A 27,774-nucleotide genomic window follows, 5' to 3' on the forward strand; every position below is an offset into this window, starting at 1 on the left:
CATTTTTCTAAGTCAATTGCAATGTTAGTAGAAGAAGCATAAAAACACTAGATAACAATACACTGAAAGTTAGTGTGTTATAGACAATAAAACTGACCTTCCAGACCTCTCTCTGTGGTCAGGGAACATGGTGCCTTCTCTCTCTCCCCTGCAACACTTAGCATAGAGCCCTGAACATAGGAGGTACTCAGTAGATTCTTATTGCACGAATCATTGAGTCAAACTCTATGTTTGAATGAGACCATGTGAAGCCATCCTTGGTTCTAAGTTGAGCTTATTATCTTTTTTAAAAGAAACCCTTAATTATTGTGTCCTTCACTCAAAGAGGTACTCTTTACCACTTGCATCTGCTGCTATTTGGAGCCAAACTCACATGAGGGAAATCAATGGGATATACCGTAGCACTGGTAATGTTCCAGGTCTTGCACTGGGTGGCAGGCTTATGAGTTTATGATATTCAATTTGTTATTATGTTTCATAGGTTATGAGCACATATCAAAAATATTTTTGTATGTTTTAATATGCCACATATAATACATTCAAATTTATAGACAAGTGTTTTTCAGTTGTGGGAGAGTGGGGCTGTCAGGATGTACTTAAATTCTGCAAAGGACTGTATCATGTTTGAGAAGACAGAAAGATAGTATGGCGAGATTTTGTTATAAAATTTGACTGCTAAGCAAGCATATTAAAAATAATTTCAGGCCGGGCACGGTGGCTCACCCCTGTAATCCCAGCACTTTGGGAGGCCAAGGTAGGCAAATCACGAGGTCAGAAGTTCGATACCAGCCTGGCCAATATGGTGAAACCCCATCTCTACTGAAAATACAAAAATTAGCCAGGCTTGGTGGCATGCACCTGTAGTCCCAGGTACTTGGGAGGCTGAGGCAGAAGAATCGCTTGAACCCAGGAGGCAGAGTTTGCAGTGAGCCGAGATCGTGCCACTGCACTCCAGCCTGGGTGACAGAACGAGACTTTGTCTCAATAATAATAGTAATAATAATTTCAGGGTAACCACTAAAAGAATAGAAGTATACCTATATTAGAGAAAAGAAAATGTAACTTCAAAAACATTCCGAACTTGATAATAAGCAGAAACAAGAAACAATAAAAAAGGAAAAGATTAATAAATAGAAAATACAAAATAAAACTATATCAGTATTCACACTCAATGTAATCAGATTTAACTCACCTATTAAAAGACAAAGATTATAGAAACAGATTTTATTTCCCATATTTTTATTGAAAAAAAAAACCCCAATATGCTGCTTAAAAGAGGCTACTCAAAATAAAGTTATAAAGTATCTGCAATCTTTTGTTTCTGAAAGAAAAAAACAGAAAAAGATAACTAGGAAAATGTTAAAGAAAGGTAGCTGGCCTGGCAATATTACCAACAGATAAAACAGAATATAAGGGAAAAGGTTAAAGAAGGACACTATGTAATGATAAAAGGGACAGTCATCAAGAATATACAATAATCAAGAACTTGGATACACCTAACAACACAGACGCAAAATACCAGCAAGAATTAACAGATATTGATGATTTCAACAAATCCACTGTAATTAGAAACTGATAGATCACATAGTCACAAAATTTAAGTCAAAAATTAATAGAGATGGTTTGAATAGCACGATTAATGAAATTGAAGTAATTCATGTAAATAGGACCCTCTGTCCAACAAATAGAGAATACATCTTTTTATCACTTTTTGTGGAGTATTAATCTAAAAATTGACTACATACCTGGCCACCAAACAAGCTGCAACAAATATAAAAAAAATCAGTAGCAAAGGCATCAAAGCAATTCAATGGGGAAGAATAGTCTTTGTAATAAGTGGAGCTGGAAACAATCAGACATTAATATGGTGGGGTGGGGGGATCAGCCTTGACACCCATATCACACTGCACACAAAAACTAACTTGAGGTAGATTATAGATCTAAAATTAAAAGTTAAAACAATAAAGTCTCTAGAAGAAAACAAGAAATTATCTTCTTGACCTGGGAGTAAAGATTTTTAAAGCACAGAAAGCAATAACCATTTTTAAAAAGTGAAAGATTTCTTCAAAATGAAAAATTATTGTTCAAAAGCCAGAGTTATGAAAATGAATAAAATAGCCACGGATTGAGAGAAAATGTTCTCAGAATCTGACAAAGGAGTCATAACAAGAATATATAAAGAACTCATACAACTCAATAACTTTTAAAAATTAACCCAATTAAAAAATGAGGAGAAGACTTGACCAAACACTTCACAAAAGAAAATAGAGGAATGGCCAATAAACAAATAAAAAAGTGCTCATCATGAGTCATGGAGAAATGCAAATTTAAATCATGATGAGATAATACTACTCATCCACCAGAATAGCTAAAATTTAAAAGACTCACAACATCAAATATTATCAAGGATTTAGAGTAACCAGAAATCTCATATTGCTGGTAAGAGTGTAAAATGGTACTTTGAGAAAAGGTCTAGAAGTATCTTAAAAAGCTAAACACACCATTGTTCTGGAGGTTTTAGCTAGGGCAATTCGGCAAGAGAAGAAAAAAAAGCATCTAGATTGGGCCATGATCTTGTACATAGAAAATCCTAAGGAATTTAATCCTATAATACATAATCCTTAGGATTATAGGAATTTCTATATTCACAAAAAACTAATACATGAGTTCAGCAAGCTTGCAGGATACAAGATCCTGCAAAATAGAAAGATATTTCATGGTCATAGACTGGAAAACAAAATTGTTAACATAGTAATACTCCTGAAATTGGTCTATAGATTCATTGCAATCCCTATCAAAATCCCAGCTAGCTCCCCGAAGCCCCCACAGAAATTGACAAAATGGTCCTAAAATTCATACAAAGATGCAAGGGACACAGAAAGCCAAAATAATCTTGAAAAATGAGACTAAGTTGGAGGACTTACACTTCACAACTTCAAAACTTACTAAAAAATTACACTAATCAAGACAGTGTGGTACTGGATAAGGACAGACATATAAATCAATGGAATAGAACTGAGAGTCCAAAAGTAAATCCTCACATTTATGACTGATTTTCGACAAAGATGCCAAGACAATTCAATGGAGAAGAGTATTTTTTAACAAATGCTGCTAAGACAACTAGATAAAAATAAAGCCCCTACCTCACACCATAAACAAAAATTAACCCAAAATGGATCATAGAGCTAAATGTAAGATCTAAAACTATAAAACTCTTAGAAGAAAACAAAGAAGTAAATGTTTACAACCTTAGATTAGGCAATGAATTCTTAGATATGACACCAACTGATGAATGAAGAACGATGTGTATAGCACAACACCTTTCAAAGAGAGCTAAAAAGCATTCAAAACAAGTGTACATATTATGAATGGACACATACATACGAAGAGTGAGTATACAAATACGTATCATAGTGGTTGCTTTCAGAAAGGAAAGAAAGGGGTAGCAAAGGGATAAATAAAGGGCTTAAACAGTATCCACAATCTTTTGTTTCTGAGAAAACTCTGAAACAAATAAGACATATCATTAATATTTGATAGAAGTGGGTGTTGGTACACACATGCACCTTTATGAATATTTGAAATATTTTAACATTTGACAACTTACATTTTTAAAAGAATGAGACATCCTTATGAACATTTATTGCCAGTGTAGCATAGGACAAAAATGAAGGTAAATGAAATTGATCTAAAACCACACTAATCCCAAAAAGTATTCTGGAAATTGCTTTGGGAATAAGTCCTTGATATCAATGCCTTTATTTGTTATTGCCTTTATTCAAAATTGGAGTACAAAGGACATGGCTCAGAATGATTACTGAAATTTTCCATTTGTTTGTATTCTATACAAATAGTTGTGGCTGGTGTTTATTTTTCTCTCTCTCTCTGTTCCTAAATTTGTTTTCATCAAATTTTCCCAAGCTAATCTCTTCCTTTTTTTTTCCTTTCCTAGATTTGCATTTCTTTTTCCAAGCAACTATAAAACACTATTTTCTTTTTCCATTTGCTCATAAATCAAATAGCACATTTCCTTGCTTGGTTTTTCACTTTCATCTATATGTTGGTTGACTTGTTTACATCTTTTCTGCATCTTTACTTGTCCCAAGTACAGGGCAAGATTCCAGGTGCTAATAAGCTACAGTTTTTACAAGGAAGAAGTTAACTTATTTAGGCCTAACAGGATGGCTTATATGCAGATAAGGATTTAGAAATTATTTAAACGGGTACAAACTCCCTCTTCATACATGTTTCTCTTAAGGGGGCACAGGAACCTGGAAGGGCTGCAAGGAGGACATAGTTGCTGCCATTATTAGAGTGAAGTCAGTCCTACAGGTGGTTGGGCCTTGTATCCTTGGACACCAGTTCCTGCTGTGTTACAGAGCCCAGTAGGCTGCTTGGCTTAAGTCACATAGAAGATGTAGGGGAGCATTTTATCATCTTCTATTCCCACACAACAGCAACAGCTATCATTTGTCAACCATCTTCTCAATTAATGGTAACTACCAGAGAAAGTTCTAGGCATCCTATGCTATCTCATTTAACTTACAATTCCCCGAGGCATAATCATCTCCATTTTGCAGACAGGACACTGGGTCAGAGGAGTGAAGCAATATATGCAAGGTCACACAGCTGATTAAAGGCAGAGCCAAGATTCCCACCCAGTTGTGACTCATGGCAAAGCCCAGCCCTTCACCATTTCATTGCTTCTTCCCTTTCTGGCTACAGTAGGATGTGGAGCAGACTAGTTTTGGGGTGGAAGAGCTGTTCTTTCTCACAATCCACCATGCAATCTATCCATCATATTTATACTCAAAATGGGAAAATGTTTAGGTCTTCAAGAAAACAATTTGAGCCAGGCCGGGCACAGTGGTTCACACCTGTAATCCCAGCACTCTGGGAGGCCGAGGCAGGCAGGTCACCTGAGGTCAGGAATTTGAGACCAGTCTGGCCAACATGGTGAAACCCCATCACTATTAAAAATACAAAAATTAGCCAGGCATGGTGGCGCACACCTGTAATCCCAGCTACTTGGGTAGCTGAGGTGGGAGAATCGCTTGAACCCAGGAGGCAGAGGTTGCAGTGAGCCGAGACTGAGCCTCTACACTCCAGCCTGGGCAACAGAAGGAGGCTCCATCTCAAAAAAAAAAAAAAAAAAAGAAAAAAGAAAATAATCTGAGTCACAGGGCTGAGTAAAGGAGGCGTACCTGAATAGGGTCCTGCGTCAGTCTCATGGGCCCGATGCGCACCTCCGCAGAAGACACCTGCTAAATAAAGGACAGCACAAGAGAAGTGTCAAGTCTTAAACTACACAAATGGATACATCCTTCCTTACGCAACGCATTGCATTATGCCACTGTGTGCACTAAATTGAAGAATCCAGCTTACTGAACTGGAGATGGATTACAAAGCATGATGTATAGCACAGTCCTGTTTTTGTATTTAAAAAAGTATACATTTATATGCATTGGAAATGTCTTTAAGGATACATCCCCAAATGCTAAGTGGTTGGACTTTGAGTCATTTTTACTAGAAGTGTCTGGATTTTTATAATAAGCATGTACTATTTTATGGAAGAAAAGAATTCAATTCAATAATTATTTATTGAGCACCTACTATGTGCTGGGCATCATGCTAAGGCCATTATTATTCTGAAATTTCAAAAGAGAATAAACATTTCTCTCAAATCTCGAGGCTAAATCACATGTATGGTTTAAGAGCCTTTCCTATATTTAGATCTTGTTTTTCTTATCTTCATGTTTTACTATGAGGGTCAAACAGCTTAGTCTTACTCACATTTACCATGGATAAATTATTCATCTTAGTTGTATTTCCACAAATAAACTAAGCAACACCACACCATGATGACCACAAGAGGCTTGTCTCTGCCCCACAACTCCAGGAGTGAGCATAGGGCTCTTCAGTGTTCACTGGCCAACACCATCTGGCTGCCTTTGGCGAGCAGTTAGATGGAAGCAAGCATAAAGCAAATATTTGTCTTTATTTTTAATTACTTTACTGAGATTTCTAAAAGTGACTGTTCTCTAGACTAATTTGGTTGACGGTCTTGACCTCACCTCCATGAATCCAATTTTGTTTTTCTCTAAGAGACTGCGGTCATTTGCCACGATTGGAAGCTTATCCTGCATTCCACACTCTGTACTGGCCCCTTGTCAGTCTGAAGGAGCACCTTCAGCACGCAGCAGCATTTACACAACCAGAGACACTTGCAGTGACCCAAGGGCCATGGGAGGCTTTTCAGTTACAAAAAACAAACAAGAAAAGCAAACTTTCTTTACATTATACTTTGCAAGAATACAATAATTTCCCTTTCTCCTTTCTTCTCCTTTCCGCAAGCTTAACTCTTAGTGCTGGTGCTATGAACACTCTCCAAAGCACCAGTCGTCTTCTCCTCTGTAGGCCTGATTCTCCCACCCCACCCCAACACAGCAGTGTAAAGAACTGATGCAGGGCGCTTGGGCCTCTCACCAAACCAGCCAGCAGAAAATTCAAAGAGCCCTCTAATGACTGCTCATCTGAGGTTCCTGGCCCTCTGTCGGGGGTTCTCAGGAGGGCAAGGATGCCTGTTCTGCTCCCCTTGGGGAGGCAGCCTCCTCAACCATGGGTCCACTCAGCAGGCCTGGCACAATGAAAACCAACTGGAGGCTTTGAGTCCCTGAGCCTGTGAACAAGTTCCTTCAGTGTTTCACTGCTGTGTTCAGGTCAAAGTGACAGGCTCATGTTGAGTGTGGACTTCTCTTACTCTTCTTTTGTCTAAGTAAGTCAGTACCCTGCAAGGTGTGGGTGCTGACACCAGTAGCCTAGGGGCACAGCCCCAAGAGCAACTCTACTGGGAGAGGACCAGCACCAGAACCTGCTGCGTCACTGGGCTGCCAGCCCTTCACCCAGCTCCACTCCCAAGCCAGTTTTTGTTATTGAAATAGACACCCTCTTTCCAAAGCAGTGCAACTGCCAGAACCCTGATTAAAAAGTTAATGATTGGGCCGGATGCGGTGGCTCTCGCCTGTAATCCCAGCACTTTGGGAGGCCGAGGTGGGCAGATCACCTGAAGTCAGGAGTTCAAGACCAGCCTAGCCAACATGCTGAAACCCCATCTCTACTAAAAATACAAAAAATTAGCTGGGCATGGTGGCGGGCACCTGTAATCCCAGCTACTTGGGAGGCTGAGGCAGGAGAATCGCTTGAACCTGGGAGGCAGAGGTTGCAGTAAGCCGAAACCGTGCCATTGCGCTCCAGCCTGGGCAACAAGAGCGAAACTCCATCTCAAAAAAAAAAAAAGGTTAATGATTAAAAAGGGAAACCAGCTGGGCATGGTGGCTCATGCCTGTAATCCCAGCATTTTCGGAGGCCGAGGCAGGTGGATCACTTGAGGCCAGGAGTTTGAGACCAGCCTGGCCAACATGGTGAAACCCCATTTCTACTCAAAATACAAAAATTAGCCAGGTATGGTGTTGGGCGCCTGTAATCCCAGATACTCGGGAGGCTGAGGCAGGAGAATGGCTTGAACTCGGGAGGTGGAGGCTGCAGTGAGCCAAGATCACACCACTACACTTCAGCCTGGGCAGCAGAGTGAGACTCTGAAAAAAAAAAAGTGAAACCAATTTAGTATATACTAAGATAAATTTGATAAGCCAGGGTACCTTTTCGCTTGCCCTGTGATCTCTCTTGAGTTCACTGCCTCCACCACACACAAAAGCCCCCTCCAACAAGACCACCTGTGAATGATTTCTCCAGCAAAATTAGGCTTCTAAAAGAGTCATTCAGTGGCAGAAAATAAAGCAATGAATGAAATCATAAATAGAAGCTTAAAAGGAATAAAATAAAAAGTGACTCGCATTGGAAGGCCAAGAGATAGGGAAGGACTCCTGCAAGAAGGGCACAGGCTGTCCAAAAAATAATAATTCACCCCTAACCAATACCTTGCCTGTATACTTTTCTTTCTCTCTTTCTTTCTCTCTCTTTCCTCTCCTTCCCCTCCCCTCCCCTCCCTCCCCTCCCCTCCCCTCCCTCCCTTCCTTCCTTTCTTTCTTTCTTTTTCTTTCTTTCTTTCTTTCTGACAGAGTTTCACTCTGTCGCCCAGGCTGGAGTGCAGTGGTGCCTTCTTGGCTCACTGCAACCTCCATCTCCTGGGTTCAAGTGATTTTCCTGCCTCAGCCTGCCAAGTGGCTGGGATTACAGGCACCCACCACCACTTACAGCTAATTTTTGTATTTTTAGTAGAGATGGGGTTTCGCCATGTTGGCCAGGGTGGTTTCAAACTCCTGACCTTGGGTGATCTGCCTGCCTCGGCCTCCTAAAGTGCTGGGATTACAGGCATGAGCCATTGTGTCCAGTTGCCTGTATACTTTTCCAAATAATCAATATGTGCATGAAGTGTTGATACAGCTAACCTTACATGGTGGGCTGGCGGGGAAGGGCAGGCGACTTTCGACTCTACCAGGAGAATATCTGATGACTACGAACATTCCTTAAGTCCCTCTGACCCAGGCGTTGTGCCAGGCGCATTCACACCTGTAATGCTAGGGGCAGACAGGCAATGGCCACTGCGTCACAGCATGGAGTTTTAAAAGCAACTTTCAAGCTAGAAGACATATCATTTTTCTTCCTAAAGGCAGGAAAGACCCTACAACTTTCTCTCATAGCCACAACAGTTCTCTGCCTGCCATCCAGTATTCTAACTCCTGTCTGACCTACCCAGCAGGAAGGCATGCTGTGAGCTCGTGGGAGGACAGCAGAGCCCGGAAGTGGGGTTGTAAAGTTGCTGCTAAGGGACATTCTCCAAACCCTTGCCTCTCGTATCTCTACCATCCTTTGCATCCTTTGCCTCTCTCCTCCCAGCCTCACTTCACTGTGCTCCCTCCCACGTGTTGTCACTCTACCTGCACTACCGGCGTGGGTGCCTCAGTTTACCAGCTCCTCTAGTCCTGACCCACACTTTGCTTTGTGTCTCTTGGCTTGCCTTTTCCTTCTTGGTCTGTGCTCCAAGTCATCTGGCCTTGGCTTCTGTGTCCAAAAGAGGTCAACTGTCCCAAAAGAACACTGGAACTTGTTCTTGCTGACTCTGAGGGCTGGCACTAGGTAGTGACCAGCAGGAAAAAACCTGTAGCAGGTGTACTCACAGACGGCAGTTTGCAGAGTTCTGCTTCTGACACAGGCGTCTAAGTGCCTGCATTTCACCAATTTATAAAACGGCAACTATGAACAGAAACAGGAGATCATTTACTGACATCTGTGTAGCCAGGCCAAGATTCTCTACTTCAAAGAATGAACTTTGAGCAACTGCAGATGCACAGACTCTTCAATTAGTGTATTAGCTCTGATTCCAGGAAGTGGCCAAGTTTGCCAGGGTCAGAGAAACAAATGCAGGGGTGGGGGCATAGGTAACATAATTCCAACACCTGAGAAGAGGGGAGGGTGGGACCAGAGTGTGAAGAGAGACACACTTCCTAGCCACGTGTGTTTCCACAGTAGCCTAATGAGGAAGGACTGCTGAACTACAGCGTAGTTTTAACTGTGCTGTATAACATTCATAGTGTGTCAAATATTTGTGTGTACGTGTGTGAATGGTAACATACACACATATATACATGGAAGCAGGGTCACCAATCCACTTTCACATGAAAAAAAAAAAAAAACACGAGTACTATTTTGTAGCATTTGTTGACTTCCGTGGTATAAATACCATTGTTGATCTCAAGCTGGCAACATGGGTCCATGACTGCAAAATGAGGAATACATCATTTCATTCAGAGAAGGTCTATGGCAAAGTCACTCAGTCTTTGTTGATCTGTAAACGTCTATCACTCACTTTTGCTTGAAGTTTGGCTGAATATAGAATTCTGGTTGAGAGACATTTTCTCTCCCACTTTGAAGTTGAGAAAGAGGAGGTAATACTTCTGGTTTGGGAGGTGGGGAGATCAAGGAAGGCTTCATGAAGGCGGGCAGGTGGTGAAGAATAGGGGGACGAAGATACTGGGTTGGGGAAGGAGATTCTAGGCATAGGGAACAGCACAGGCACAGGCATGGAGGCAGGAAAGCGAAGGTGCTGGTGGGGAGAAAACAAGTGTCCAGAGAGCTGGATTGCAGTGTGAGAAAGGGTCGGCTGGGAAGGCTGGGGTCAGATCCTCAGAGGACACAGGAAGGAGCTCTCTTTTTAAATCTCTAAGCACCAATCACATTGCAGGTGTTTGAGCAAAGGATTAACATAATAAGATCTGTGACTTGGGAAAATCAAACATTGGCTTGCCCACTTTCTGAACAACCAAGAACAGAGATTTAGCAAAAACTAAACAAAAACACCACTATGAGTAGGAACTACAGCAATGAAAGCAAGTGGGAAAATACACTGCAATGATCAAGAAAAAAATTACAAGAAAAAAACTCAGCTTGGCTTCACTTCAATAGAAAGGGAACTCCACGACACAACCCAGCTGGTGCAGGGTAGGCAGATGGAAGAGGCAAACTCGCGAGAGAAATCAAGGTAGTTCAGGTTGGTTAATTCACCTGTCACGCCACCACATTCTCTAGAGGTGATTGCTGCAGCTCTTAATAGTTTCAGCTTCAGGAATTTTGTTAAGTAACTTGGCATCGAGTTTTAGAGCCTTCCTCAGACAAGAGGGAAGCTAAGGATTCAGGAAGGAAAGCAGTTGACCTGGAAAGCCCTTTCCTGCCTCAGCAGCTAACACATCCTTCAAGGGCCTGCTCCAACGCCCTTGCCCTCTGACAATGGTTCAAGTCCAACTTCACCCAAAGAAGAACCAGTGATTTCTCTCCTCAGTACTCCTGTATTCACAGCACTGATTTTGTTACTCATTTAAATATCTCACTCCTTGGCAAGACTGTGAGTTTCTTGAGGACATAGTCTCTGTCTTTTCACAATTTTATCCCCAGCATCTACAAGATGCTCAGTAAATGCTTTGTGGAATTGAATTAAACTGAAAAGAACAAACAGCTTTTAAGTAACAGAGTGAAGATTGAGACTTCATTCTTCCTAACTCCCAGTGCACTGCTCTTCCATTATGCTCCAAAATTGGAAGCATTAATTCTGCAGCACTCATCTTTCTGGTATGGCTTCTGGACTCCATTCAGACTCTGCAAAACAGATGATGCAGTGCCTGGCGATCCCTGCTTGTGCCTGGTAGTCTGTTAACAGGGCTGGCCCAGCACCAAGAAGGAAAAGGGTATGCATGCGTGTGCATGTGCGTGTGTGTCCAGGTGGGGGTGGGGTGTCCGAGTTCCAAAACTCAGAGTCTGAATCTTCCCCACTTCAATGACTTCTCCTTTAGAATCCCTTCCTTCCCACCATCTACAGTACTGAGTGTTCGCACACACACAGCTTAAGGCAAGCTTGACTTGCACTTTGTGACGGGTCCACGGTGAAGATCATTTCACACTGAAAAGACACCAGCTGTGGGCACAGAAATAGGCACTTTTAAATGCTCTTCATCAACTCTGTCTGCTGCCCTGTTGGCTCTGATTTAAAAATAGCATTTAATGATCTCAATATGTGCCCTGTCCACCCTCCATTCTCAGGCCAAACTTAGTTCTTTATTCGTCTGAGCTCTGGGTAAACAAAGGTTGTGTCTGCCTTTTGCCTTTTTAATGGGCCCCTGTCTGTCCTCTGGCTTCCAGTCAGAAAGGGACTGGCCCTGCAGCCTCTAGGTGATCCCACTGTGAGGATGGGCCTCCCTGCTCTATGCTGGGAAACTCTGTCCCATCCCACCCTCTCTCCCCTGCCAACTGTGCTTAGCACACCCAGAACACTCTCTTCCTTCTGTCCCCTCTCAGTTGTGGGCCCTGCTGGCTGGTGCTGCCCTCACTCCAGCCTCCAGCCTTACCTGGCTGTGGTCTGGCTGCCCTCCAGCACCTCCTGGCAACTCTGACACCCTGGACCTTTCAGGGCCCAAGAGCTCACTGGGCAGCCCATGAGCTTCCCTTCTCCTTCCTGCTTCCAATCCTCTGGTCTAGAAGTTCTCAACCTGGGCTTCATATTAGAAGTACCTGGGGAACTTTAAAAATATATCCATGCCTGGGTCCTATCTGACACCAAGATAATTGGAATCTCTAAAATCTCTAAGAATGGGGCCCAAGTATCTTCAACTTTTTATCTCCTTGGGTTTAGCCAGGGTTGAGAACCACTAGTCTATTCTTTTGAGCAGACTTGTCTGTTGCTAACTTCAATTCCTGCTTCTTTAATGGCCCCTCCTGCAGACTCTATTACATATCCATTTACTCAACAAACACCAATGGAACACTTACCTCGTGGAAGGTAACAACACCCACCCAAGACTCAGCTCTCATGCCTGGACCCAGACATTGACAGGTATCTGTGTTTATTTCCAGATACCTCCACTGGTTTTTTCCAGATAGCTCCACGAAAAACACAAGATTATAATGTTGGCATGAGGAAGATAAAGTCTTTTATATTTGGTGAATTATCCCCCCCCAAACAATATCCCTACGTTACAATCAAAATCAATCAAAAATTTCTTTCATAGTTTTTTTTGTTATATAATATAGATGGACGATTACTCCATCTTGTGAGTTACAAGATACTCACAGCCAGTGACATATTTCATTACTTTTATGTTTTATGCCCTACTATTTAGAATAGTACATTAATTTGGCAGCATGATGTTTTATCACATAAACATACAAATGTCTACTCATCAAAATATACAACCACGAAATAAAAGATTAATCACTTTGACTTTAAAATTATAGCTTCTATTCACCAAAACCAAAAAAAAAAAAAAGCAAAGAGCACTGTAATAAAAGAGAAAAAGGCCCAGAGCTGGAGAGATGAAATCTAAAACATAAAAACCCAAAAATATTAGTAACCAGAACATAAAACAAAATTTTTTTAAACATCAGTAAGAAGACAGCCAAAAACAAAGCCAGGGAAATGATTTGAAAAAGAAATTTACAGGAGAGGAAATATAAGTATGAAGAGATGCTCATCATCATTAGCAATCAGGAAGATAAAAATTTTAAATTACAATGAGATACTATCTTACATCCAACGATTTTTATCAACAGAATGGCAGAATTAAGAGTCAAACATTATCTAGCATAGGCAAGAAAGTGGCCCCTCAGAAACTCTTATACACTGTTGGTGGGCATGTAAACTGGTTTAGCAACTTTGAAAAACAGTTTGGGGATATCTAGTGAAGATGAAGAAGTATATATCTGACAATTCAGCCTCCTATATGAGTGTATCTCTAGGGTGTATAGGAGGCATTTACAAAAATATTCAGAGCAGTATTGTTTGTAACAAAAATTTAGAAAACTGAATCCATAGTCTATTAATACCTATCACCAGAAGAAACTGATATATGTATCAAGGACTAGCCATACAATAGAATATGATACAACAATAAAAATGAAACAACTAGAGTTACTCATTTAAAACGTATGAATCTTACAAACATTGAGTTAAACAACAAAACAAAAAATTGCAAGTTTTAGAATGATGCATACCTTAGGATACCACTTGAAGTTTAAAAATACTTAAAACAATACTGAATAGACTTTAGGAATATATTATAACAGTACAAAGAAATGCTGACAAACTCCCAATTGAGGCAAGTGGTCCTGCTGGTGGAGGGGACGATGAATTCAGGGAGGGAAGTGCCGGGGCTTCAACTATATTGTGAATGACCTATTTATTTATTTATTTATTTATTTTGAGATAGAGTCTTGCTCTGTTGCCCAGGCTAGAGTGCAGTGGAGTGATCTCGGCTCACTGCAACCTCCACCTCCCAGGTTCAAGTGATTCTTTTGTCTCAGCCTCCCAAGTAGCTGGGATTACAGGCTAATTTTTTGTATTTTAGTAAGGAATACAAAAATTCTCTATGCTCTGCTAATTTTTTGTATTTTAGTAGAGACGGGGTTTCACCGTGTTGCCCAGGCTGGTCTTGAATTCCTGAGCTCAGGCAATCCATCCACCTTGGCCTCCCGAAGTGCTGGGATTACAGGCATGAGGCAACACACTCAGCGTATGACCTATTTTTTTAAGCAGTAAATAGTGAGTACATGGGTGTTTACTGAATTAAACTTTCTATCTTCTTGTATATGTAGATATTTCCAAATAAATGGAAATTAGGTTTAATTTTATTGGGAAAGTCTATTTCCTATTTTGATGTTAACATTAATGGAGCATTAGCCACTACATAAATATTCTACACATGCTTTTTATTTTTCCAGTAAAGTCTTTATTTGGTAGAATAAGGTGTTGTATTTAAAATTCCTCAGAATATAGACAGGGTTTCTCTGAAACTTGGTAAAATAAAATTCTAGAAAATTTGGCTGGGACTCAGGGGACCTTGCTCAAGATGAGTAACTGCACTGTGCCTCAATAAGACAAAAGGGGCTGATGAATTCCCCACGTACATCATCTCACGTAAAGGTCACAGCGATCCCACAGGGCATCCTGGGCCCCTTTCTACGGCTTAAGAGGTTATGCTGCAGAAAGGTTAAGCCACTTACCCGAGAGGATGAAGCTGAGATTTAAGCCCAGGTCTGCCTCACTGGGAAGGCCATGCTCTTATTTATGTATTTACTTATATCTCAGACTGTTCCAGAAAGGCCTTAAGATGGTGTACAAAGAGACTTTAAATGAGGTGAGGGTTTTTAAATGACTTATAAATAAGATGTGAAAGATCTGGCTGAGAAACAATGAGCATGGAAAGAGGAAGCAGGTAGGGAGGTCAGTGTGCACAACGTTTGGCACAAGGCACCCGCTCCTGCTGCAGTGGGCCACCCAGACAGTGAGGTCAGGCTGCAAAGAGGGAGGCAGTACCGTCAACCTCCCCTCCGTGCACTAGACACAGTGATGTGCTTTCTAGCACAGCATCTTACACTGCCCCCTACCCATGCCCTCTCCTTCCTTCCCCACTGTCACTGGTCTTTCTTAAGAAGTGCTACTACTAGATTCAGAGCGCTTTGCTGTGCCAGTGGAGGGGGGATGCTACATCCCACTGTGCCTGGAAAATATGGCAGTGAGAAAAGATAAAGAGGCCATCCTCTTGCTAACTCTGAAGTCGTAATGAGAAAAATAAACACAGAAGTCATGCAGATGCCATCAGATCTAAACACAGAAAACTTGGCTGGCACAGTCTAATGGAGAAGCCATTTCCCCCTGACAAATATCAGATTAAAGAGAAATTATTTATACAACATAGTCATGTCATCTACAGTCATAAGAAAAAAACTCAGCCTGATGTCGATTATGCATTAAAATGGAAAGAAAAAAATGGTCTAGAATATAATCCACGAAATGACAAGTACCCAAAGGAGACCAGCACAAGGAAGCCTTAGAGATATTTAACTTCAGAGGAGGAAAACAAAACAAAACAAAACAAAAAAAACCCCAAACTGCAGTTCGATGCTCTGATTATGTCAAAATTCTTTCTGTTGTACATGCAGTGCAGAAATCAAGGCATCAAGCTTTCATAATGTAATAATTCAGCCACAAATGACTAGGCTGAGTGTGTGTAAACACAGCTCCATTCCAAGATCCCAAAGATCATGCAGGGTCTGACTGGGAGAACACAGGAATTTAAAGGCAATGGTCAAAACGTGACATCCCTCAACTGACTTCCTTCCTTTTATTAGAGATACCACTGATAATAGACACTGCCGGATGACTTCAAGCGTGTAAAATTACATTGTGTAATAGAGAACAAGCAAAGAACAGTCTAGCTCTGATTATTCAGGAGGCAATTATCCAGACTGTGGAAAAACCCAAGCACTCATTTCTGATCCACCTCCATCCTCCTGCATGCCTCTGATGCCTTCCCTTCTCCTGAACATTACATGAAGTTGGGAGAAAGTGGGGAGGGATGATATTCAAATCAGTAAATTTTGCTACATGGTCAGCAGTTCTGGTAAATAGATTTGATGGGCAAGGAAACAGAAACCACCTGCTAAAAATGAGTTTTAGAGATTTCCTGTGGATTTCAATTATACATGCTGCCTCTGTCCTCAATTTTATCATTGATAAGCTAGAACTGCCTTAGAGGACCAAGAGTGAAATGTCTTCCCTGCTTGTCTCCATGGGAATCTCCCATTAGGGACCTGTGACCCTGAAGCACCTGGATTTTTAGCCACAGCTGGTACCCCATCAAGAATCCAACCACACTCACTTTCCCGACTCTGGTGTGTCAGGACCACTCATGCTGGGATGAACCAGGACCTTCAGTCACCAAGTCCAAAGATTAGATGGCCCCAGGGGTAATGAATCCTTGTCGGGCACTAATTCCCATTTAAAAACCAATCTCACTGAAATGAATCCCATTTAAAAGTAAGTAGCCCATGCAAAGTCAGCCACAAAATGCAAATGCCCACTTTTTTGAAAAGGAATTTCACTTATTTGGCAAGAACAATCATGATTTCCAAGCAGTTATTGATAAAAAGCACCATTAACATCCTAATGACATACAACCTGAGTGAAACACCACACAATTAAAACCTCAACATTTTCAGAAGCTTAGCAAAGACGCCAGAAGCCTGAGACCGGCAAGGCTTCTCCTGGGAAGGTCCCCAAGGCCTTAGGCCCAGCCCTTGGCCCCTCCTCTTTGCTAACACACATGGAAGACAAGCCCCACTGCACCTTGACCCTCTGGGGCCACTATGTTTTACATCAAAAGCCAATGAGGCAACACCCAAGGAACCATATTTCTTCCTTGTATTATTTTTGAAGATTTAGAGAGGTAAGCACCGGAGCAGCAATGAAAGGAAGCAGTCTGTTTACAGGCAGGTGACTAAACTGAAGATGGGCTCCCATGGTAATTCCCCCTCCCATCTCCCCAAACCCTAGAGAGTATGAAAGGGGTACAGTTCTGTGTCCATTGGTGGAATAGAAAACAGAAAATGCCCAAAGCACAGCAAAGGGTTAAGTAAGTCCTAAAAGACCATTTTGTGTTCAATCAAAGTATATTTCTTTTAAAAAACGGTTCAAACTCACAGGCTATCTTGGATCCACTGACATCATCCTCTTCTCTTGGCTACAGAACAGGCTGAGTAACGTATTCTCGTTTAAGAGAGGAATGAGAACAAGGGGCTCCCTTGTATTCTTGCTCTAAAACTCTAAAGCTCTGCCTACTTGCTCATTTTGATGAGCCTCAGGTTCTCACCTTCAGTGCTCAAGGCATTAAAATGCCTACACTGCAGAACACTGGGTACTCTATGCCCAGCACCAGGGTTCTCTGACCACAGTCTAGCATCACAGAACATGGCTTCATGTCTCTTTGATCAGGCATTGGGAGCAATTCTGGCCTACTCCACTGCATACATGGGAGCCCCTGATCTTAGAAGACTGCCTCACAAGCTTTTCAGTTACAACTCTCATGTTCCACTTTTACACTGTTGGTGGGACTGTAAACTAGTTCAACCATTGTGGAAGTCAGTGTGGCGATTCCTCAGGGATCTAGAACTAGAAATACCATTTGACCCAGCCACCCCATTACTGGGTATATACCCAAAGGATTATAAATCATGCTGCTGTAAAGACACATGCACACGTATGTTTATTGTGGCACTATTCACAATAGCAAAGACTTGGAACCAACCCAAATGTCCAACAACGATAGACTGGATTAAGAAAATGTGGCACATATACACCATGGAATACTATGCAGCCATAAAAAATGAAGAGTTCATGTCCTTTATAGGGACATGGATGAAACTGGAAACCATCATTCTCAGCAAACTATCGCAAGGACAAAAAACCAAATACCGCATGTTCTCACTCATAGGTGGGAATTGAACAACAAGAACACATGGACACAGGAAGGGGAACATCACACTCCGGGGACTGTTGTGGGTGGGGGGAGGGGGGAGGGATAGCATTAGGAGATATACCTAATGCTAAATGACGAGTTAATGGGTGCAGCACACCAACATGGCACATATATACGTATGTAACAAACCTGCACATTGTGCACATGTACCCTAAAACTTAAAGTATAATAATAATAAAATAAAATAAAACAAAACAAACAAACAAACAAAAAAACAACTCTCATGTTCCCAATCTTGCTGTAATTCTGTAAGCAACAATGCAGATTCATGGGCTCCACTCTCCTGGAATCCTGTTTAAAATCATTACTATTTCTTACGGGCCTTGGGGCCTTTGTGTAAGACAGGCAATGCTTTAGAAATGGTGATGGTGCAGAGATAGGGCCAGGAGACATACAAAGCTACAAGTGCATCCTAGTGGAGCATCCATTTTTATGTCAAGATGAAACAAGTTTAGTGATTTAACTACAAAGTCCTTCAAAATATTTTTATCTTAGTTGAGAAAACCAGAGTATAATGCAAAGTTCACATGAATTTTTAAGCTAAAGAATGAAATTTCACAAAAATCTAATGCTTGCAGCAGATCACTTTACCTGGTGGAGGTAGGCATCCACTTTCTTCACCCTCAGATTTGAAGAGGTTTGAGAAGCACCAATCTAAAGGAAGAAGACCAATTCACGGAGCTGAGGCCTTGGCATTTTAGTTCAAAGTCTCTAAAGCCCCATCATCACACATAAGGATTCCCGGGGATCCCTGGACAGTCAGATGGCTAAAATACAGCCCTGGGAATGGTGTCTGGTGAACCAAATGGCGGGTCTATGTGGACTTGGAGTTCTACTGGTGTCAATCCAGCCTCTTTCTAAACAACCAGTGGACAACTTTATGCTCTCATTAGAAAGCTCTGCCTTCAGTTGCACTGAAATCTGCATCTTTGTAACAGAAAGACTTGCCTCGCCCCCTCCAGGGGTGCCCACATGCTAAAATTCATCAATGCTGCTTATTTGACCTTACTGGTCAAGGTTGCTGCAGCCTGTCACATGGGTAACAACATCCTCCCCATCTCTTTCCAAACCGTCACAATTTCAAGAACAGGAAGAAACTTAGGGTAACAGAGGCCATGATGTTCTGTGGCTGAGCCCACAGCCCTCCATTTAAGTCTAACCACAGGAGGAAGATATATGAAGATTGAAATGATGTCTAAAGGGTAACAAGTCCCAGTATCAGGAGGTCCAGACCCTCTACTTTGCAGCAATGCCTAAAAGGCACTGTTTCCTTATGATGGGAGACAGGTACTAGCATATGGGTGGCAGGGCCCCTGAGGGGAGATAGCTATACTCAATAGTAGCACCAATATTTAGTTTAGATCCACAAACTTTCATCAAGCATCTATTATGTGCCAGATACTGCACAGAAAATAAGCCAAAAAAGATAAGCAAGACTGAGTGTTCACACCTTCAAAAAGCCCACAGTCTGAAGACAGGAGTTGGGGGAGCAGAGTGGGAGTGAGATGACCATGAAGCCAGAGAAACCTAAGGGCAACTTAGCTCAATCTGGGGATTCAGGCAAATTTCCAGGAAACCACACTGGAGATCAATGTTGAAGGATCAGTGAGAATGAGCCAAGTGAAGACCAATGGAAGGAGCATTTTTGGCAGATGGAATGGCACAAAGATGGCAAAGAACAGAGTTTGTGTGAACAGTCCCAGGCAATGTGGAACAGATCATGTGGCTAGAGAGGGAGGAAGGAGCCAGGTCACAGAAGGCTGCTGTGGTGAGAAGCCTGGGCTTTGCTAGGTGGACAAAGGTGTAGCATAGCTGGATTGTAGTTGGCTGAATCACTCTGGTTGAAATGTGCATAGACTAAGGGAGGAACAGAGATCAGAAAGGAGTTCCTGCAATGATCCCCGTGGTTCTCAAGGTGTGGTCCCTGAACCAGCAGCATCAGCATCACATGGAACTTATTAGAAGGGGAAACATTCAGGCCCCATCCGAGATCTATTGAATCAGAAACTCTAGGGGTGGGCCCAGTGTGTAATGACTGGCCTTCCAGATGAATGTGATGCTTGCTAAAGTTTGGAAACTACTGGTGTTGACAAAAGATGATGAGTGTCTACACTAGGAGCAGTGGTGAGGGGTGCTATGATTTGAATTTCCCCTCCAACATTCATGTTGAAATTTAATTACCATTTTGACTATATTAAGAGGTGGGATCTTTAAGACGTGATTAGGTCATGGGGCTCTGCGCTCAGGAATGGATTAATGCTGTTATCTTGAGAGTGGGTTAGTTATCACAGGAGAGGGCTCTTGATAAAAGGATGAATTCCACTTGCTTTCTTTGTTCTCTCCCACACTCACTTGCCCTTTCTACCTTCTCCATGAGATGACACAGTACAAAGGCCCCTGCCTTTGTACTGAGTTTGAGATGTCTCTAGTCCTCTCAAAATGCAAAGTCAGGCTCTGGAATATGTAAGTATGAAGCTCAGGGAGAGTGACACCAGCATATAGGAAAGGCAGTTAAAACCTTGCCATCACTCACAGCAGAAGACCAAAGACAGAACTCTGGAGAACACCAGTATCAGAGGGTTGAGGAGAGGCAGAGAAGTACACATAAGAGCTGGAAGAAGGAAAAAGAGAAGAAAAGGGGAAACAAGCAGATTCTCCCAGAACCTCAGTTACTCCCACAGAGCACAGCTAAGTAGGTTGCCTTCCCTAACTTAGAGTATCTATTTACATAACTCACCACAATCAATAAGAGTCAATATATGATCATCTCAAGAAATGTCAAGATAGCATTTTGATAAAATTCAACATGTTTAAAAATTCTTTTTTAGCTAGCCTCCCCAATCCATTCCTTCCTTTCTCCTTCCAGGAGTCACTGACTTCTGTTTGGAAATCTCTGTTTGGTTCTAAAGACATGTGGGCTGGGAGCAGTGGCTCACACTTATAATCCCAGCACTTTGGGGAGCCAAGAGTTCAAGACCAGCCTAGGTAACATGGTGAGACACTATTTCTGCCAAAAATAAAAAAGATTAGCCAGGCACGGTGGTGTATATCTGTAATCCCAGCTACTCAGGAGGCTGAGGTGGGAGAATTGCTTGAGCCCAGGAGGTTGAGGCTGCAGTGAGCCATGTTTATACCACTGCACTCCAGCCTGGGTGACAGAGTGAAACAAGAAGAAGAAAGAAGAAATAAGAAAAAGGAGAAGGAGAGAAAGAAGAAGAGGAAAAGGAAGAGAAGGAAGATGAGGAGGAAAAGGAGGGAGAGAAAGAAGAAGAAAAAAAGAAGAAAAAAGAAGAAGAAAAGAAGAAAAAAGAAGAAGAAGATGAAGAAGAGGAGGAGGAGGAAGAAGAGGAGGACAGGTAACCATAACTAAGCATTTCATTTTCCTGGCTACAGCAATTGGTTAGGGGTAGTCATTTGACTTGGGCTAGTCCACTCAGTTTATCCCAGGATTTTGCTAGCAATGCTGGGAAAAAGCTATTCTACTTTTAATAAATATTCTCACTGTTTATCAAAAAGAAATGTGCAGTGAGGTTGTTTCTCGTAACATCTTGACACCATGTGAGAATGAAAGCAACACCATGGAAAGCAGAGTGGAGAAATGGAAAGAAACAAGATCCTTTGTAACACTTCCAAATTACCAGATCAAGACTTGCCCAAAGCCATATCTAACTCTGGATTTTTCAGTTAGGTGAGCCAATTAATTGCCTTTTTTCTCCTTATTAAATAAGGTTGAATGAGCTCTCCTGTGTTTAAGCAGAAAGAATCTCAATGGAAACAAATGACTTCCCCTTGTTGATATTACAGAGATCTGATGATATGTATCCTTTGGGTGGGCAATAGGCCACACAAGCTACAGGTGCATTGGTGTGTGGCTTCTTAAAAGGAGGGATATGAAATAATCACAAGCCAAATGACTGGAGTCAAAGCCAACACCTGAGCAGAGGAGAAATGGTATTCCAACCAAGGGATCATAGAACCAGTTTTCACAGCTGTCTTTGGATCAAGAACACTTATGGAATTCTGAGAAAGCCAGGGGTCTCACCAGAAGCTAACGTACCCCAAACATTCACATGTCAACCACCAGTCCTTATGCTAAAGCTTCTCCGTCACAGTAATTGTCAGAAGGTTCTTCAAGAAGGGTTAATGGGAAATTCATTCCCCGAGGCCTGGCATGTTCGCACAGTTTTGTCTGTGGTTCTTATATTTGAGGGTCCAGTTTGGCTGAATGTAGAATAATTGGCTCACTTTTTCTTTTCTAGATTATCTTTAACACATTTTCTCCAGTATTTCCTGGCTTAAAGCATTGCTCTCAGGTTCTGATGCCAATCTGATTTCTTTTCCTTATAAACGACTTGGTCTTTTTGCCTAGATGCCCCAAAAGACTTTTTTCCTTTATAGTGCAATTATGTTACTAGAATATGCATTGATGTTGTCCTTTTGGATTGATTTTCCCAGTACACAACGGGGTTTGGTTTTTTCTTTTCAGAGACTCCTATTATATAGAGGAGTTATATATGTATATGTATTATATATGTGGACCTATCTAGATAGATATATATTATATATATCATATATATTATATAATGGATCATCATATATTTGTGGAGCTCCTTTGCCTGTCTTGCATTCTATCACTTCTCAAATAGTTTCTTGTCTTCTTTATTTCTGTGTTTTTCTTCTTCCTTTCCAATTTCTATACAGTGCTTTCTGCACTGTTTATTCACTCTTATATTTCTTCCAGTTCGACCTTCCTTTCCTAGATTTTTTTTGCTTTTATTTCTATTTCTTTTCTGAGTAATCAATTCCCTTTCATATTTTTCTGTTGTCTAATTATGTAACCTGTGTTTTTTTTAATTTGCATTCATCCTGTTCTTTTGTAACTTTTAATCATTTTCTTAATTTCTTTTAGCTCATTTGAAATATTAGGTTGCAGTTTCTCCTCTGCTTTGTGGGCATACTTTTCTCATTTGTCCTTACTGTTTGCCAACTGGAGCCTGGGAAGCCCCCTCCACTTTAAGCGAATGTGTTCACATCGACAGCAAGCCCTCCACTCCTGGGGGACTGTCCCCTTCTTGGGACAAGTGTTGAGAGAAGTATCTGGGTCCCCAGCCCTGGGATCCCCAGAAGTCTGTTTGTCTGCCAGCTGCTTCCTCCTGCAGACTTCTTTGTTACAGTCAGTGGTTTGGCCCTAACTGCTCATATTTTTTAGTTTATAGACATATACTCTAATCCTTAGTTTTATGAAAGATGCTGCTTATGGACTGTGTGCTCTGTCAATTTACATTATTGCCCTGTCTGTTTTTATGAGTTGATATAAGGGGCTTAAAATTATACTACAGAGCAGGATCCATGAAAGAAAAATATAGTAAATTGGATTATATTAACATTAAAAACTTCTGCTTTCAAAATAAGCTGTGGGAAGAATAAAAACACAAACCACATATGAGGAGAGAATATTTTCAAACATAAATGTGATACCGGACTTATATCCAACATACACAAAGAACATTGAAAACTCAACATTAAGAAAACAAACACCCAATTAACAAATGGACAAAAGATCTGAACAGACACCTCACCAAAGAAGATGCTTGCCATCATTTGCCACCAGGGAATTACTAATTAAAACACACCTAGTAGAAGGGCTAAAATCTAAAAAACTGACAATGTTAATTGTTGGCAAGGATGCAGACTAAAACTCATTCACAACTGCAAAAACAAAAAATTTAGGAATAAATTATTTCATTCAAACATTTCTTCAACAAATGTTTACTGAGCAACACTATGTCCCACTCACTGGGGAAAACCTTTCACTGATATACAAGCTAATAAATGGCTAGACTTGGATTTGAACTGAGACTCTCTGACTCCAGAACCTGTGCCTTAACACCTCATATCGCACACTCAGACTATCTGAGTGTCAGAAAATATGACTGAAATAAATGGAATGAGATGCTGTTTTCCTGGGTGGAAAACCAGTACTAAAAAAATGCTAAGTCTCTCTTAAATTAACCTATATACTAATTGCTATAAATACACTGGCACAACTTTTTAAACTTGTGAAATGATTCTCAAATCCATATAGAGGAATAAATTCCAGCCACTGGCTAATAAAACTGTGAAGAGTTACAAGTATTTTGCTCTGCCAGTTGTGACAATAATACTTCAAAGATACAACTATCAAAATAGTATGCTTCCAGCAGAGAGATCAACAAAAAGATAAAATCTAGAACTGACTCAATTTTACACATATCTATACATATATATAAAGCGATATATGTGATTTATTATATAATAAAAATGTCATTTTATATCAGTGAGAAAGTAATGGATAATTCAATAATAATATTGAGATAACTGGTTAACTATATGGAGAAAAATTAAGTCAGCTCTATGCATCATGACATATACCCAAATTACTTCCAGATAGATTAAAATTTTAAATGAGAAAAAAAATCCCATGAGAATATTGAAAAACAATTTAAGTGAACATTTCCAGCATTCAAGGGCCCGGAAGGCTTTTGTTAAAAATAACATCAAAGACATAAACCAAGAAAAGATTGTTAGGTTTTTAGTAAGAAAAACATATTAAAAAGCATAATAAATATTTAAATACAAAACTGAGAAAAAATATTAGTAATATATGATAGTAAAGGGATTGGCATCCTTATTAGAGTTTTTTGAATCTCTACTAAGACAATAATAAAACAGGCGAACATCCCAATTAAAAAGGGTCAAGAAAAGGACAAGCAATGCTCAAAACAAATACACAAATGGGCTGTAAAACCAGGCAGCAATGCTCAGCCTCTCTGGCAATCCAAAAATGCAAATCAAAATAACCAGATTCCACTTTTGACTCATCAAAATTCCAAAGATTTTACAGTGAATTTCACAGTGATGATGCGGGTCTGGGGCCATTAGTATTTTCATACCCTGCTAGAGGGAGAGGAACACTGTCTGAGTGACTCTGGATCCCTTAACACACAACATACGCCTTCCGGAGCCTTGGTAACTGAAACAGTTAGAACCTTAAAGTGTGTTTGATACTCTTTCAATTGCTGTCCCCTTTCCTCTGTTTATACGTCTGCCATGATATTTATCACACAATAATTTTATCACCATAACCACAAACTGTTGGGGGCAGGAGGAACCTAGGAGACAGATGCCAACTCCACCCAACCACAGTCAGAGAACCAGTAAGTGATCAGCTGTGACAAGATGCATCCCAGCACCAAACACTCAAATCCATCTGCGCAACCAACACTCACAGATATTTGGTGAGTGGGTGTTTAATTTAATACATCATTAAAAAGCAAAAAAAGCTCTTGGTAAATGGAAGATTACTTTGCTCCTTAGCACAAAATGTAGGCTGCTGGAGAACTAAAGCTGCCAATGTTGCTAAGTGGTAAATTGTTTTTTTTTTTTAATGTTGTAACAATTTTATTTTGATTTTTTAAAAAGGAGTCTTTTGACTTAATCAGGGCTTTGGGGTCATAGGGGGATTAGTCACTGTCACAGTCATAATAATGCATTTATTCAGGGAAAACTTTAATTTTCTTTGTCTTCTTCAAAAACAGCTGCCGAACACCTCAAATTAAGGGATGTTCATCTAAAACACCTTTACTGAAACTTGATTCCTTGGGCCAGAGGAAAGTCTTTACTGCAGTTGACAGTACAAGTAGACCTTCTCATGTACTGTTTCCAGGCATCACTGCCAGATTCCCTGCCACCACCAGTGTGCTTTTCTCCTCCAAAGGCACCTCCAATCTCAGCCCCACTTGTTAGAATGTTGACATTTACAGTGCCACAGTCTGATCCTTTAGGTCCAAGCCAGTGAAAGATTCTGCCCAGATCTTTGGTAAAGATGCTACTTGAAAGTCCCTGTTTTACTTCACTATTCCGTGCAAAGACCTCTTCTTCATTCTTGAATTTAAAGACATACAGAATCGGAGCAAAAGTCTCTGTGTGTGCAATGGATGCATCGTGGGCAAGACCTGTCACAATTGTCGGTTCTACGTAATTTCCAGGGCGATCCATAACCTTGCCCCCATAGACCACTGTGCTACCTTCTTTCTTTGCTTCTTCCACTGCTCCAAGAAACATGCTCACTGCCTGCTTGGTGTGGAGTGGCCCATAGAGAACATTAGGGTCCCATGGGTTCCCAACTCAGATCTGTGCATAGGCTTTTTTAAGTCTGTTTACAACCTCATCATGGATGCTTTCATGTACAAACAGTCGCCTCGCAGTGGTACACCTCTGGCCAGCTGTTCCCACAGCAGTGAAGAGAGCTGATGGAACAACTAAGCTGAGGTCTGCATCTTCAAAGGCAATAATGGTACTGTTTCCTCCAAGTTCCAACAAACTTCTCCCAAACCTCTCCTGCACCATCGGGGCCATCTGTTTTCCCACCTGAGTGCTCCCGGTGAAGGACAGCAGGTTCACTCGTTCATCTTTGGCCATTGTTGTGCCGGTATCTGCTCCACCACAAGTCAAGGAACAAATTGCACCAGGCAGCTTGTTGTCCTCCAGAACCTTGGCTATTATCTTTGTGACAGCCACACTAATGAGGGAAGTGGTTGGAGCTCCTTTCCAGAGGCAGACATTTCCACAGATCATGACAATGGCGTTGTTCCAACCATACACTGCCATAGGGAAATTGAATGCCATGATGATTCCAACCAGGCCTACAGGATTCCACTGCTCAATCAGTGCATGGCCAGGTCTTTCAGAAGGCAAGATAGGTCCTCCAATCATCCTTGATAAACCAACAGCATAGTCACAGATATCCACATACTCCTGAACTTCACCCACACCTTCCACTAAGATTTTCCCCATCTCCAGACACCAAGCTTCCTAGTACTTGGATCTTCTCCCGCAAGGCATCGTCAATCTGTCTTACTATTTCTCCTCGTTTTGGAGCAGGAATATCTGCCCAGATTTTCCATGCTTCTGTTGCTTTCTTTACAGTTTCTTCATAGTCTGCCACACTGGCCTGTCGGACTCTTGCTATTGGCTAGTTGTTAGCAGGGCAATAGGTCATAATAACCTCTCCTCAGCCTCCCCAGCTTCCATTACACGCCCTCGTTTTCCTCGCGGAGCCCCAGCTCTTTCAGCCATGCATACTGGGGCTGATTGATGAGGAGAGTGTACATGAAGGCAGCAGGCCTGCTCCAAGCTCCAAGGAGCTTGCTGGTCTTTGCAGCGTGCACACACAGTGCGCGAGGCAGGCGCCACATCAATGGTTTTTAATGTAAGACCAGATTGGAATTCATTTTCCACACGTGGAACTAGGGGTAATAATACTTACCCCTTGGAGAGGACAGATGCCAAATCTGTATTACTCACGGATGTATCTTGGCACAGCAGGCAGTTGATAAGTGATAGATATTATGATGATAATCTCTCATTCATTCTTTTGGAAACTCCTTACTGAGCCCCACAGTGATAAGGAAATGAAATAGGTGCCTTACATTTGTTATCTAACTTAATAAGCTGGGTCATCACAGCATAAGCTCTTTAGCTTGAAACAAAATGTAGTCCAGAACATTTGACTTGCTTACATGAAAACACAAATGTCAACTTCTAGATTATCTAACTTTACCCACCCTCTTCCCACAAGATCACAGGAAATAAAAAATTGCTTTAAGTCCTCATTCATATTACAAAATGCTGTTCCAGACACTGGCCTCACAGTAAAGGATAGTTTTCCAAAAATTTGAGAATTGTAAGGCTCCCAAGGGGTATCTTGTCCAACCTTTTCATTTTACATATTGCCAAATAAGGCCTAAATTGTATGTGATGTGTCCAAGGTCACACATAAGTGAGAGGTCACAATGGGATAAAATTGAGGTCTCCAGGCTGCCAGACCAGTGACACTTCCAACCTGCCCCATTCTTTCCTCCTGGTAACCACCAAAATGCTTTCTCTTCAAAAACAGCGTGGAATATCACATTTT

The 27,774-nt window shown here is 41.3% G+C and overlaps 1 protein-coding gene and 1 pseudogene across 10 annotated transcripts in view; both read right to left on the reverse strand.

Annotated features, from left to right (window-relative positions):
- The window catches only part of PDE8B (phosphodiesterase 8B), a 247,221-nt gene that overhangs the window by 111,128 nt on the left and 108,319 nt on the right, over nt 1–27,774 (reverse strand). For 6 of the 10 annotated variants that reach the window (XM_054684286.2, XM_054684284.2, XM_517695.9 and 3 more), the window contains exon 2: nt 5,205–5,264. In XM_054684286.2, coding sequence (XP_054540261.1) covers nt 5,205–5,264 — 60 coding nt within the window. Of the gene's footprint in view, nt 1–5,204; nt 5,265–18,410; nt 18,474–27,774 lie in introns of those variants that run through there. The other 4 variants (XM_054684283.2, XM_016953109.4, XM_016953112.4 and 1 more) reach the window with 3 other exon arrangements.
- Nucleotides 25,347–27,087, reverse strand: LOC461797 (alpha-aminoadipic semialdehyde dehydrogenase-like; annotated as a pseudogene).

This window comes from Pan troglodytes, chromosome 4 (assembly GCF_028858775.2).
Source record: "Pan troglodytes isolate AG18354 chromosome 4, NHGRI_mPanTro3-v2.0_pri, whole genome shotgun sequence".
NCBI lineage: Eukaryota > Metazoa > Chordata > Mammalia > Primates > Hominidae > Pan > Pan troglodytes.